The sequence below is a fragment of the Numenius arquata genome, chromosome 4, assembly GCF_964106895.1.
Source record: "Numenius arquata chromosome 4, bNumArq3.hap1.1, whole genome shotgun sequence".
In the NCBI taxonomy this organism is placed as follows: domain Eukaryota; kingdom Metazoa; phylum Chordata; class Aves; order Charadriiformes; family Scolopacidae; genus Numenius; species Numenius arquata.
The window spans coordinates 49,293,297-49,306,721 of NC_133579.1; the positions used below are offsets into that span (position 1 = coordinate 49,293,297).

At 44.1% G+C, this 13,425-nt stretch overlaps 1 protein-coding gene across 1 annotated transcript in view; it reads right to left on the reverse strand.

The window, feature by feature from the left end:
- MYO10 (myosin X) overlaps window positions 1–13,425 on the reverse strand; it is a 171,984-nt gene that overhangs the window by 131,398 nt on the left and 27,161 nt on the right. Inside the window, exon 2 of the mRNA XM_074146918.1 lies at window positions 5,036–5,134. Coding sequence (XP_074003019.1) covers window positions 5,036–5,134 — 99 coding nt within the window. The remainder of the gene's footprint in view (window positions 1–5,035; window positions 5,135–13,425) is intronic.

A 13,425-nucleotide genomic window follows, 5' to 3' on the forward strand; every position in this document is an offset into this window, starting at 1 on the left:
CTGATACTCTACTGAACATGCACGAGTCATTTCAAACAAAGCATACAGTGACAGCAGGGCTTTTAGCATTTTATTTAAACATTCACTTGAGTACTTTATAAGCTCACACAACTTCATTAAAAATTTATAGAATATGACGATGAGGAAATGTCTGCTTCACTGTAAATAAAACCCTTACGGAAGAAATCATTTTAACCCTAAAAACAGAGGTAGCAAAAATACCCTCAAACACAAACAAAAGATGCAGTAACTGTAATGTCATCTTACACATATATATGTCTATACACACAAGGAAATATTAGGACTTACTTTTTTAAGTGTGAGTATTCACAGACTGCACTGACATACTTTATATGTATATTCACAAATATGGTGTGTTTCCAAAACATCAGGCAGAGTCCTCCAACAGCTCTGGGCACACTAATGGAACAAAAAACAAAGCCACCCACCAACCAGAAAATGAGTACAGCATCTTCTCTTCTGGAAAGCATCCGGGAGGTGCTCATTATAAAGAGAAAAACATTTACAGTATGAATGGTCTGCTCATCGCAGCTTCTCGAGTCAGTGCAGACCCCTCGTTCCGAAGGCCAGCCTGCAGAAGGCTTTTGAGAGGCACTCCAGAGCCAGCTGCAGCCCAATGCCATGAACATGCACCAAGAGTGATGTTACACCTTTCACCTCCCCCTCCTTTATCACGGGCCGGGGTGGTGAAACACAGCCCTAACATACCCTTCCCCTCCCTGTATTTAATGAGGCTTTCATCTACCCCCATACAATGCCACGCTTTTCTTTTTTTCATAAAGAGTTAAGGCTGTTTCATAGCTATTTGCTCAGGGAAACCCAAACCTACAACCTGAAATTCCCTTTTCTAGTCTATCATATCATATGTAGCAGATATCCCATGCAGCCTATCAAATCAGCTAGTTTTACAACCATCTCATGCAGAGGGTGACAACAGCAGAAGGCGGTACCACAATCATCTTTAATGATAATTAACTAATAGACTGCTTAATTGCAACATTCAGGCAACACAAGAGTACTCCAGGAGCAATTATATCACGATGTGATTATCAAGAAGGGATTCAATACCTGATATGCAACTTGTTATAATATGGAAAGATTACAGCATATTCTCGCAAGAGCATTGACAATGGGTAGGATTCCCTATAACCAACATCACACATGTTGGGATACAACCAACATGTACCCCTTCAGCATACAACCATATGCCGCTGCAGGTTTTTGTGGTAAATTTATTTCACTCAGAACAGAAAGAAGAAGTTAAGAAGTAATGTACTGTGATACGATGCTTCCATTATTCTGCAGACTGACATCGGCAAAGACTTGAAGTCCAAATTCATAAAAGTAGAACCTGAGCACAACTCCAGCAAACACACCTTCCTAGTCCCACTGCCCCATCAATCATGTTTTGAAAAGTCATGCAAAATACTCAGTGGAAAGGCAAGAAGTGCAAAGTCTAGTAGAAGCTACTGCATCAGAGAAGATGAATAACAATGCTGTGCTTTGATAAGGTCCCAACACTTTCATCAGTTTGTCATTAGACTTGAACACAAGCTGCAGCTGTTAAAAGGGTCTGGGAATCAATACGCTGGCCGTGCTTCAAAATCATCACCACCTCATAGTTCTGCAGCCTCCCTCCTTGCTTCCCTGGCCCTGTTCTTCAAAGTGATATACAGCATTGCAGAGGTCACCAAGCCGTCAGAGGCAGACATCAGGCATTATCTCAGTTTCATATCACCCGCTCGCAACCTTCTGCAGCCCGTAGGTAACCAAACAGAAAGGGCAGGATGGTCTAAAAGTACATCAGGAAAAGCAACAAAAGAAAAAAAAAAATATTAATTGGCCAGTGTCAGTTGGCATGGTTCTTTTACATGCAAAGTGCTCTCCTGAAAACCTAAGCCTTGAAAAAAAGCTGAAGTTATCAAATGCAGTGAATTGCTAGTGTGCCTTTGGCTGGGCAGCAGCCAGCTCAGACCCAAAGAGAAAAATGCCACGTCACGGGTCTGAAGGCTGCTCCCTACATCCTTCCCACTTCACACCACCTGCTTTTAACACAAACAGGCCAAACCAAAGAAGCTGGTTGGCTTTTCTTCCCCAGTGTTGTTTATAGCACCAAGGTTTTCTAAGGAAATGTAATCAGTCAGATATCACAGTAATGACTCAAGGCTTTTTCCATATTACCTGAAGTTTCAGCTTGCATTATGAACACCACAGAAAGGCAGCAACACCACATATAATGCATGCAAGACCATTAGCAAGCAGCTTTTCCGCTGGTGAATGCCAACATTAACTCTGACACCCTTTCCTAGGGCACCAAAGCAAGCTCTCCGTTTTACAACGGCATCTGTGGTTCCCTTAAGTATACAAGTTTTGAAGCTTGAAACACTTCTAAAAGTCAGGTTCTTTACAGCTATGTTAAAATTACAAAATCCTGTGAAAATTACAGGTAGCCCCTCCTATAAGCATGTGGGTCATTCCAACTAGGAGCTGGAGAGCACTTATCTTCAAATGAAAGGCTGGGCACTGCTTGGAGCACACATTTGTGTCACAACACACACAGCAGCCTTCCTACTCTGCAATTCAACTGTAACAGCGATGCTTCAATGTGATGGATCCCTTTTTTTTTTAAGCTTCAAAGACCCAGCAGAGGAGACAGTCTCAGCCTCTCCAGTTCACCAGACCTCATATTTCACTAGGACAGGTTAAAATATGCAACCTCCCAAACATGAGCAACATTCAATGCACAATTTAACATGCAACTCAAAGAAAACATGCTAGCACGCAGGTGGCCTTCTTGTTTCTCTGTGAGGAGGCTTTACACCCAGTGGTAGTTGCTCTCAGTCTAGTTTTGTGGATGTCTGCCATCATACCACATGTGTCTGGGTCACCAATCCAATATACCTGGTAACCTGGCGCACGTGCAAAGGATTATAGAATCATAGAATGGTTTGGGCTGGAAGGGACCTTTAGATGTTATCTAGTCCAACTCCCCTGCAACGAGCAGGGACATCTTCCACTAGATCAGGTTGCTCAGACATTGAATGTTTGCATGGATGGGGCATCTACCACCTCTCTAGGCAACCTCTTCCAGTGTTTCACAACCCTCATTGTAAAACATTTCTTCCTTATATCTAGTCAGAATCTACTCTCTTTCAGTTTAAAACCATTACGTCTTGTCCCGTCGCAACAGGTCCTGCTAAAAAGTCTGTCCCCATCTTTTGTGTAGGCCCCTTGTAAGTATTGAAAGGCCGCTATAAGGTCTCCTGGGAGCCTTCTCTTCTCCAGGCTGAACAACCTCAGCTCTCTCGGCCTGTCTCCATAGGAGAGGTGTTCCAGTCCTCTGGTCATTTTTGCAGCCCTCCTCTGGACCTGCTCCAACAGGTCCACGTCCTTCCTGTGCTGAAGACTCCAAAGCTGAACACAGTACTCAAGGTGGGGCCTCATGAGAGCAGAGTAGAGGGGTAGAATCACCTCCCTCGACCTGCTGGCCACACTTCTTTTGATGCAGCCCAGGATACAACAGGAGAACAGTGACTTTCACACATTTCTCTGCCTCCCAGGGATGTAGAGCACAACTAAGTTTTGCCACCAGAGAGATGACCTCCTCTCTGTCACCCCACTTCCTTTGCCACACACCCAGGGATCTCTGAAGAGAAGATACACACCATTTTCTCTGCCTCAGACCCCTGTTGTTTCACCCCCATTTTCATCCCTCACTGCCAGGACAGCAGCAATTTAACCTCAAATAGATCATATCTTGCCCATCAAAAACCACTGTGCAACTGACTGGTCCCTCTCCTGCCTGAAGAAAAGCATGCAACGAAAGTAAGGGTTCCCTGGCTCTGAAAGACATGCTTTTCCACCATGCTCACTCAGAAAGACTTTAGGTGAAGGTAGCAAGAACAGGCTGCATGCTTTCCAGTCTATCATGCTTTCCTCAACTTCGTTCACTACCTGAAGCTACTTTCATCTGGTACAAATAACCATGAAAAGGAAGCAAAACTGAGGAAACAAACATCCTCTAGAAGTTAAAAGGAGCATCCTCCAGAGGCTGATGACTGTCTCAGCATAACAGTTTATATCTGACTCAACCTAAAACTGAAATTTCTTCAGGGAAGCTGCAAGAAGGCAAGTCTGGATAAACTGTGGCCTAATGGAAAGCAGAATAAATAGACAAATAAAAAGTAAGTGTGTGAGATAGTAGAGCACTTCCAAGCTGTCAGCAACTAGCAGGGCTAGTTCTGACTTCTTCTGAGGGTTAAAAAGGAAAATTTAAAAAAATTATCAAAAAAAAAAAGAGGGGGAACAAGCTCCACACCAGCTGGCAGCCAGATACTGCCAGTGCTATGCTAATGCAGCAGGCACACACTGCCTGAGGCAGCCACAGTAACCGAGCAAATGCTGGGACCCATCTCCATTCCTGCTGGCAGGAAGGAGCAGTTAAAATTAAAAAAAAAAAAAAAAAAAAAAAAAAAAAAAACCCACAGACCAAAAAAAAGCCCCACCCCTCAACCAAAACCAAACCAGAAAAGCCATGAGAGGGGGGTAATCGTCCCCTTCCTTCACAATCCTCCTTTTCTGACAGGAGCTGGTAGAACTGCCCTGGTTTTGCTCTGGGAGGTGTGCCTTGTTGCCTCCCATTGAATCAGTGACACTCCACTGCTGTGATGCCCCACTGTCACGTGCCAGCCCTGCTTTCTGCTACTGTCAGGGAATGCAACCATGGAGAGGCCACCTACCTCCAGTAAACTACATAACCACAGACCTATGTGGAAGAAGGCTCTGACACCCAGCAGCATCACTTCCGCTTTGACAGGCACAATCATAGCAACTGACCGGACAGACGATGGAAAGAGCTATTAAAACCAAAGTTGCACATTCAGGTCATACAAAATGACTATTTTATTCACAAAGGTTAGGCTTTTAGTTTCTCCCAAGCCCTTCCCACAAGGAGAACAGCTTCTTTTCCACAGAGTGGCAAAAAGGAGAAAACATAGAGGAGCGATGCCCGTACCTGACCATAGTCTGTCCTGAATACGATGACTCCTTCTGCACAGGAATGAATAGTACTGGGATAATGCTGATTATTTTCTCGCAGCCAGACCCGAGACCCCTACAATAAAAATAAACAAAACAGAGTTATAGATGGCATAACTGAAACCTGAAAAAATAATTTCACTCAATATTTTTCTATGGAAATACTTATCAAGTAAAAGAAGAGAAAGCAAGACCAAAATCCAAATAAGCAAGTGAAAAAAATAAAATAAAATAATCTCTCAGCAAGTATTTGTTGGTTTCTGCTGGAACAGCAAGGACAGAAAAACTACACTGAAGTGCCTTTTTTTTAACAGAAGTTCCTAAATGCCAGCAAGAGCAGCTGGAGCCAATTCTGTGAGTCATGTGCCTCATGTTAGCACACGTAAAATTACAAAGCAGTGTTTGAATTCACACACAGTTTAAAAGATCCTCCTCAACACTGGTTGGTTCCCTACCTGTTTATTTTCAACCTCTGCTAGGCGCTCACAGCACTTCCCCCCGCTATCATCTTTCACCTTTTTTCTAAACCACTTTGCCCTTTATAGGGTCCTCCTCTCTTGGCTGCACAAATACACAGAGAATTTGAAAAACCCCACAACCCACTAGCAAGCAAGGTTACAAAGAAATAACATTTGCTTTTTGGAGGTGAGGACGCAATGGAGACACTATCAGTGAGACACTTAAGTCAATCTAGTAAGACAAGGTAGGTGCAGACTATTTTAATTTTCACCTGGCTGGAAGATCCAGTGTCAAGAAAAGAGAAACATCCAGCACTGAGAACAAGGGAGGAGGATATGGGAGGAAGAAACACAGCTGATGCAGTGGCAGCAAAAGCCAACCCATTAACGATACCCACTCAAGTTGCTCCAGCACAGAAGGCGGCTTCAGCTGGCATGAAAACATGGCAGCATGGCTGCCAGCTGCCATGAACCACCAGCTGGCAGCAGCATCCCGTGGTCTGATCTCCAACCCAAACTGTACTCCCATTCTCTACAGACAGCAGGCTCCATATCAGAAAGACAATATTTTAGTGGTATTTAGCAGAGACTTTTTTCCACCAGAAGTCATATTCTCTCCTAAAGAAAAAGGGGTAGTAGAAAGGGGTTGGGATATACCCTGATAATCATAAGGTTGTGACTTAGGGTGTACAATCACTGAAAAAAAAAAACACCACAAAAAACAATGCAAATAATTAATTTTGCATGCTAGCGTTCAAAGGTTGCCCTTGCCTGAATGTCTACAGACAGAAACTACTTACAGCCTTGTTAAAGTTGGTGGGGTGCAGGGTCCTGATTAACAATCACAACAAATACAGATTTCTATTTCGGTTACATATATAAGGCAAGTGGCCCTTGAGTCTACCACAGACTTCAGTCCCATTACAAGTTGCATACACTTTAAATAACGTTGAATAGACATTATTCTTGTTTCTATGATAGGGGAACAGCAGCACTGAGACACAAAATGATGCTCACAGAGAATGTAAGAACTCTTGCTGCTTGGTCTCTCTGAATGGTAAGAGCTCAGCTCCACAGAGAAGACCATCTAAGACCACCCCTGATTATTTTTTTCCCCTCCATCTTCTGACAAACTGCTTTCCATTTTAAATGCTGAAGATGCCTGCGGAGATGTTCGCCCTTTTACCTCTGAAACCTCAAGCCAGATGGTTTCCAGGTTTTACAAAAAGACTGAGGCAGTTCAAATGCAGGGTGATGGCAGAGGGGAGCAGAAAGGAGAGGACTCGCACCCAGGGTGGGCAGGGGGGAGAGGACTTTCCCGAAGTGGTAAAGCAATGGGGAGTACTTGAACATTTAATTCAAAACCCAGTGATAGCAGAGGGAAGACTTCCACCAACTCCTTGGGGTCTGCATCAGACTCTGGCCATCAGGAGATCCAGGGCACTGCTCTGTTTTTAACCTTTGAGCAGCACAAACACCCTCATGCTGACAGGTCTGAGGGCATGAACACCCTGTGCTTTCCAGAGGTAGGAAGGCTGACCTTGGTGCATTGCTCTTGGACTTCCCCTGGTACTTCCCCACCAGAGGCAGCAAACAGAAAGGTCCTGTGTCCTATAAGAACAGGCACAGAAGCAATGACAACTTGGAAGGTGACATCCTTGGTATTAAGGAGTATCTACCACAACCGCCGGGGCAGGCAATAAAGGGCTCCTCTCCTTAATGTAGATGCTGCCATCAGCCCACTGTCCCCAAGAGCACCTGAGAGTGAAAACTTGAGGCTTGTGGCTGTCCTTCAGCCCCAGCAGATTGGTGCGATGCAACGCTCAGTGCGAGTGCACAGCGCTGTGTAAGACAGATTATGCACCCACCCTAGACCATGCAATGCACTCAGGGCAAGGTGGGCTGTTTGCCTCGCATTCCTGTATGTCCTCAGCCACCTCACTTCACCTGCGCATCACAGAAGGCTGAGGTTGGCAGGGACCTGCCAACCCTCCTGCTCAAGCAGAGTCACCTAGAGCTGGTTGCCCAGGACCATGTCTAGATGGCTGTTGAGTATCCCCAAGAATGAGAGACTCCACAACCTCTCTGGGCAGCACGTGCCAGTACTTGGTCACCCCCACAGTAAAAAAGTGTTTCCTGATGTTCAGTGGGAACCTCCTGTGTTTCAGTTTGTGCCCACTGTCTCCAGTCCTGCCACTGGGCATCACTGAGAAAAGCCTGGCTTCCTCCTCTTTGCACTTTCCTCCAGGTATTTATATACACTGATGAGATCCCCCATGAGCCCTCACTTCTCCAGGCTGAACAGTCCCAGCTCTCTCACCCTTTCCTTGTAGGAGAGATACTCCAGTCCCTTCATCATCTTCATGGTCCTTTGTTGGACCTTGTCCAGTATGCCCATGTCCCTCCTGAACTGGACACAGCACTTCAGATGTGGCCTCACCTGTGCTGAGTAGAGGGGAAGGATCACTTCCCTCAACTTGCTGGCAACACATTTCTAGTGCATCCAACAGAAATACCTATAGAAATCTTATGAGATTAAATACTCCTGAGTTAACGCAGGACACCAGAAGAAAGAATCATCAGCCCATGAAACACCACCATTCAATATTACAATCACTTTTTCATGTTTGAATATTTTGTTGTTATTAGTGGGATAATTCTGGCACAAAATGGAAGGATTACAAGGTTATTCAGCTCATAGAAAATTTTTACTTCACTGGGCTTTTCTGCCTCGACCTTATAACCCCACAGGAACAAGGCATGGCAAAGCTTCCCCACTCCCAGTAAACAACCGTAGTTCTGTTCACAAATTTTAAGATTTAATGACGGTGGCTACTGACATAGCCAAGCTCTGGAGACCTTATGGCTCAAGGGGTGGAGACATTTACTACAGTCACCCCAAGCAACAAAGGGAATTTGGCCCCAGACTTCCCACCACCCAGAGAAACCCTTTTGCCAGCTCGCTGCTGGTCATTAAGTGTCTGTACCAGTCAGTCCCCATCTCCTCCTCCTTGACAAATGCAATCCATCTAAATGCACACATAAACAGCAAAAAAAACCCCTTATTTGTCAAAATGCAGTCAAGTTCTTCATGTGCTTCAGGACAACCAAACCCCTGTTGTTCCAACTGGTTTATTATTTGCCAAAATCTCCAAGCTCGAGTAACATGAAGTTTATTCTTTCAAGAGCAGCAAAAAGCTTATAAACATTAAGCCGCAACAAAATTTGCCAAAACCTCAGCATTCAAAATAGCCTCTCACAAGCAGGAGAATGTTTTCCATCTTGAAATTAAATAATTAATTTTACAATTTTTTTTCTGGGGAAGAAAAAGAAGCCCGCACAGAAGCATTCACTTGGTTGGGCTAGTCCTAAAATAAGCTTTTTAAAAGTGAGTAGGAAAGGGGTTGATTTAAACAAATGTACATTGTTAGGGGTCAATAGCTGCTATTCAGGAGAGGCTGGAACAATGCAGTTCACAAAGCCTGAGGCATCTGAAATGCAAATACAACGTGTTCCCTGGCAAGGTAGCTCAACAATACGCTATCTGTCCGTGGGCTGGGTGCTCTGCAAGGCCTTCCCGTCTTGGGGAATGGGAAAAAAAAACACCACAAAGCCTTGGCAAAAGATACCTTACAAGCTGTGCAAGTTACAGTCACCTCCTGTGCCCAGGGAGCTCTGCAATGGGGCTACGGTCCCTCTGCCATGCTTGAGTTAGGTGCAAGTGGCAGTTTTGAGGACAAAATCTTCACAAGTAGGTAATTTATGGACAAGACTTGTCATACAGGACCCACCTGAGCAATGACTCCACTCAGTGCACATGGGGACACATAATATTTATCCGGACCTGTTTTGCAGGGCAAAGAAGCCTGGTAACTAGGGTTACTCCAGTCACTCCCTGACAAACCATCTAACATGCTGCTGTTCTGTGATAAGGGGGATAACAAAACCATGGAGCACTTACTAAAGGCCACTGTTTTTTTATTTCCATGAAACGAGGTAGTAAAAATACTTGGAATAGCATCTGCAGAAGAAGGACCCTATGCCATCATTTCCATAGCAAATAAATGTCTCCCAATGACAAAAAGGAAAGGAAATATGTTTGCAAGTCTCACAGCTGCAAGACCACCTGGAGAAGTCCCTAGTCCTTCTAACCTCGCAGATTTCACTGCGGAAAACTCAAACACTACCTCTTACCTCCTCTGTATTCCATTCTTGGAGATGACAAAAATCCACTCTTTTTTACTTTCTATTGGAAATATATGGTGGAAAGCACAAAATTAGCTAAGAACTTTATCTCAACTAAGTGAAATGGTAGAGCATTTGTTACAGAACTGTAATTAAGAAGCTAGATTTTGTATGCATACAGGTTATATGCTGAATAAAAGAACTGCCTGGGCATCGATTACATTTTTTATATATACTGTATGCATCTCTATATATGAAAAAGCACATATTGTGTAACTGTGTTTTCATTCAAGTCAAAATGCTGCTCATTCACATTATAACATAAAGTCCAGCTGACTCGTCTATGCTTTTGATTCAAAGCCCTTAAAACTGCTGGTGGTGAATGCAGGTTATGCTGCACCTGCATTCAAAAAGCATTTACCTATCAGGGCTCAGCAAAGCAAAAGGAACAATAGTCAATACAGATTTAGAGAATCTTTTGTGTATGTACCTCAGTAGCTTGGCTCCAAATACAAAGTGTGAGAGGCAGGAAAAAGTGTTTTGCTGTGGTTTGGGCCAGGTTGGCCAGTGACAAGGCAACGGATGCTCTCCTCCACCTCTCATTCCAACGAGAGGAAGAAAAGAGAGAAAGAGATTTATGAGTTTAGGAAAAACTAAACGACCTAAATGAAATATTAATAATAAAAGAAATAATGAAATAGATACAATATATACAAAACCATATCAAGCTCCCAGGGAGATGTCACTGGCAGGCACTGGGAAAGTTCCAGACTGCTCTCAGCGATGAATTAGAGCTGGATTCCAGAACCCACTGATAGGGATCAAAGGAGACAAACTGACAGGGTCCTCCTCAGATATCTGTCATTAAAGAATGAGAGCCACCAAAGCACAGCCCTCCCAAAGGAACCAACCTGGCCCCTCAGCTTTTATAGTGAGCATGGCAGATGGGATGGAACACCCTATTGGTCAGTTTGGGTCACCTGACCTGTCCACGCCTCCCCCCCCCAGGTGCAACCCCTCCATGAGGTAACCAACCAAGTCAGCTGACCCTGGTTGCCACGGCAACAAGTGTAAGCCAGAGCCCCTCTCACTGAGCAGAGAGCTGGCCCTGCTTCACCCCAGAGGAGGACGTGTTTTTAACTAGGTCAAGCTGGACATAGCATTTTAATGGAAAAGATAACTAAAACCACATTTATTTTCATTCCTCCTCTTTACTAATTCAAGCACTGATCACAAGGAGGGCCACAGCAAGAAAGAAGCTATCCAGACACAAATACAACTCCCTTAATTTCATATTAATGAACACATTTGCTTCTGAAAACTCCCCCCTCATTGTTAGCTTAGGATTACGGAAAACACTTCAGTTTAGGTACCCAGAAACCTTAACACGCCGAGTGCATGCTTGGCCAGATTACTCAGTGGCAAACTCGGGAAGCCCACTGGAAGCTGGAGATCCCTCACTGACTTCCACTCAAAAATGAAGCCCTGAGCCTCTTAGGTGGAAAACCAGACCTGTCCTTTCGTACCTAAATCCAGGGAAACAAACAAGTAGTAACGGCCATTTGTCTGACGTATTTACTCTGTAATTCAGAGTACTGATCTAGATTCCCTCCTTGGCAGGGCCCGGCCTCCCCAGTGCAGCTCTCCTGCGCTCATCGGCAAAAGGCTTCCACAACTGCCAGCAGTGGCTGAAACACTAAAATCACTACAGAAGTCTGTGTGAGCTACCACCACACAACCTATGAAAGGGAAATAAATTAATATTCTAGAAACCACTCCAAGATGGTGCCACTAATGGGCTCTGTTCTTCTCCAGCAAGCCTGCCTCTCTTCTGCCAATAGTCAGAAACCCAGCAGTTTTCGTCTGATGATGGAGTGGCGAGGAACGGACGGAGTGACAGAGAACTAGTTGAATCCTAAGTCTCTGTAGATAGTGAGAGAAATGACAGCTTTGGAAGGTATTTGAGCATGTAATGTGAATTTCAGTACCTTAAACTTAACTTCATGAACTGACCACACACTTAAATCTAGGCACGTAATTAATCCAGCTGAATGGGGTAGAATTCATTTTCAAAACACTTGAGGCACTGCCATGAGAGGAGTAAGCTACTAACACCTTTCTCTCAACAAATTTAGTTCTCCCTCATGAACAACAGCACTTTCCTTTACTGTTTTAAAGCAGAACAAAGCAATGATGCTTCCATGTATAAGGTCAGCTGAGGGGCGTTAGTTTCCTGCAGAACAAAGTCTCCTTGAAAATGAGATGTTTCTGTTGCCTGTCCATCCCCCCACAGCAGATCAAAGCACCAGCTCTCCTGCTCCTGAGGTCTGCCCAACAGCTGCTGATTAACCTTGAACAGGCTGCATATCTCCTTCTGTTTCAGTAATTGGAGATAGCACAGTGCCGACGATGGCATACCACTTTAAAAGCAAGAAACTGGATTAAAACATGTATTATTACTATTACTGACTTGAGAGGGAGCCAGACTAAATTTGTACCTTCCTCAGACCTTTGAAAGCACCAGCACTTCTTAGAAAACCGCCGCTTCATGTAATATGGCCTTTAAAAAAAAAAAAACAACACGCAACAAAAAAAACCCCAAAACCCCAGAACATTTTATCTTCCAGTTATTCTCAACACAAACATCACACAGAGATTAACCTCTATATATGCAGGTGGACAGGCATGCTCCTCCCCACCTTCTGCTGCTGAGTGTGGACACACATCGTTAACAGACCTCACTCAAAGGCTAAAATGCAATTGCACTTCTCTGCTAGAGCTCTGAAGATGTAGTTGCCAGCTTCTGGGGACAATGAGGTTTCCACACCGCTAGGAAACAACAGCTTTATCATACCCTCAAAAGTAAACCCAGCAGTGAGATGCCATCAAGCCTTTTTGGGAGAGTCATCGGTATTGCTATAGTCTGAATTACGACTTTCATGAGAGATTCAAGTGCTGCCTTTATGTTTCGACAAATTTTGCAAAATACCTTTTTCACTTTCAAGACTGCCCAACATATACCACAGCATCATAGCTGCAAAAATATGACAATATAGGAACTTGGGAAGCTTATTGTCATTATCAGTTGCAGTCAAGCTAGACAGGCCGCTAGCGGACAACAGCTCGTTCTCTCTCGCCTGCAAATTTAGGTAAAGAAATAACATTTTCTGTGCAGTCAAGCCAATGGCATTTCTGATTCATTCTGAAATTAAAAATATTGCTCCAAGTACTATCTGGCAACCAACCATGAATAAAACTAAAAAAAAAAAAAAAAAAAAAGAGAAATCAGGGAAGCAGGAAATACATACAGCAACTTTTCTCTATCTACTAGATCCAAAGTTCCAAGATCCACTGTACATCACCATCAGCAGGTACCACAGACTTGCCCAGCATGGGATACTACCTCCACCACTCTCCCTTCCCCACCTTAGCTTGTGTGTGTTAGGGTTGGGGGTGGGGGGGTGGATTTTAATCTGTTAAAACTCAGTAAGTTAAGTAATTCAAAAAGACAACACATGGGTGAGGAGAAGGAAGAGGGAGCATTACTGATGACAGCAGGGAGATGTAAGGAACACAGGGGAAAAAAGCTTGGGGCCACTGTAAACCTTTCCATCACCGCCTATATCAGGGCGGGGGGTAGCAGCACCCAGGCAAATGACAGACCTCCTCATACATTCATGGTCATCTTAAAAGTGGCATGTAGTTCTCTCCCCTTATTTGAATT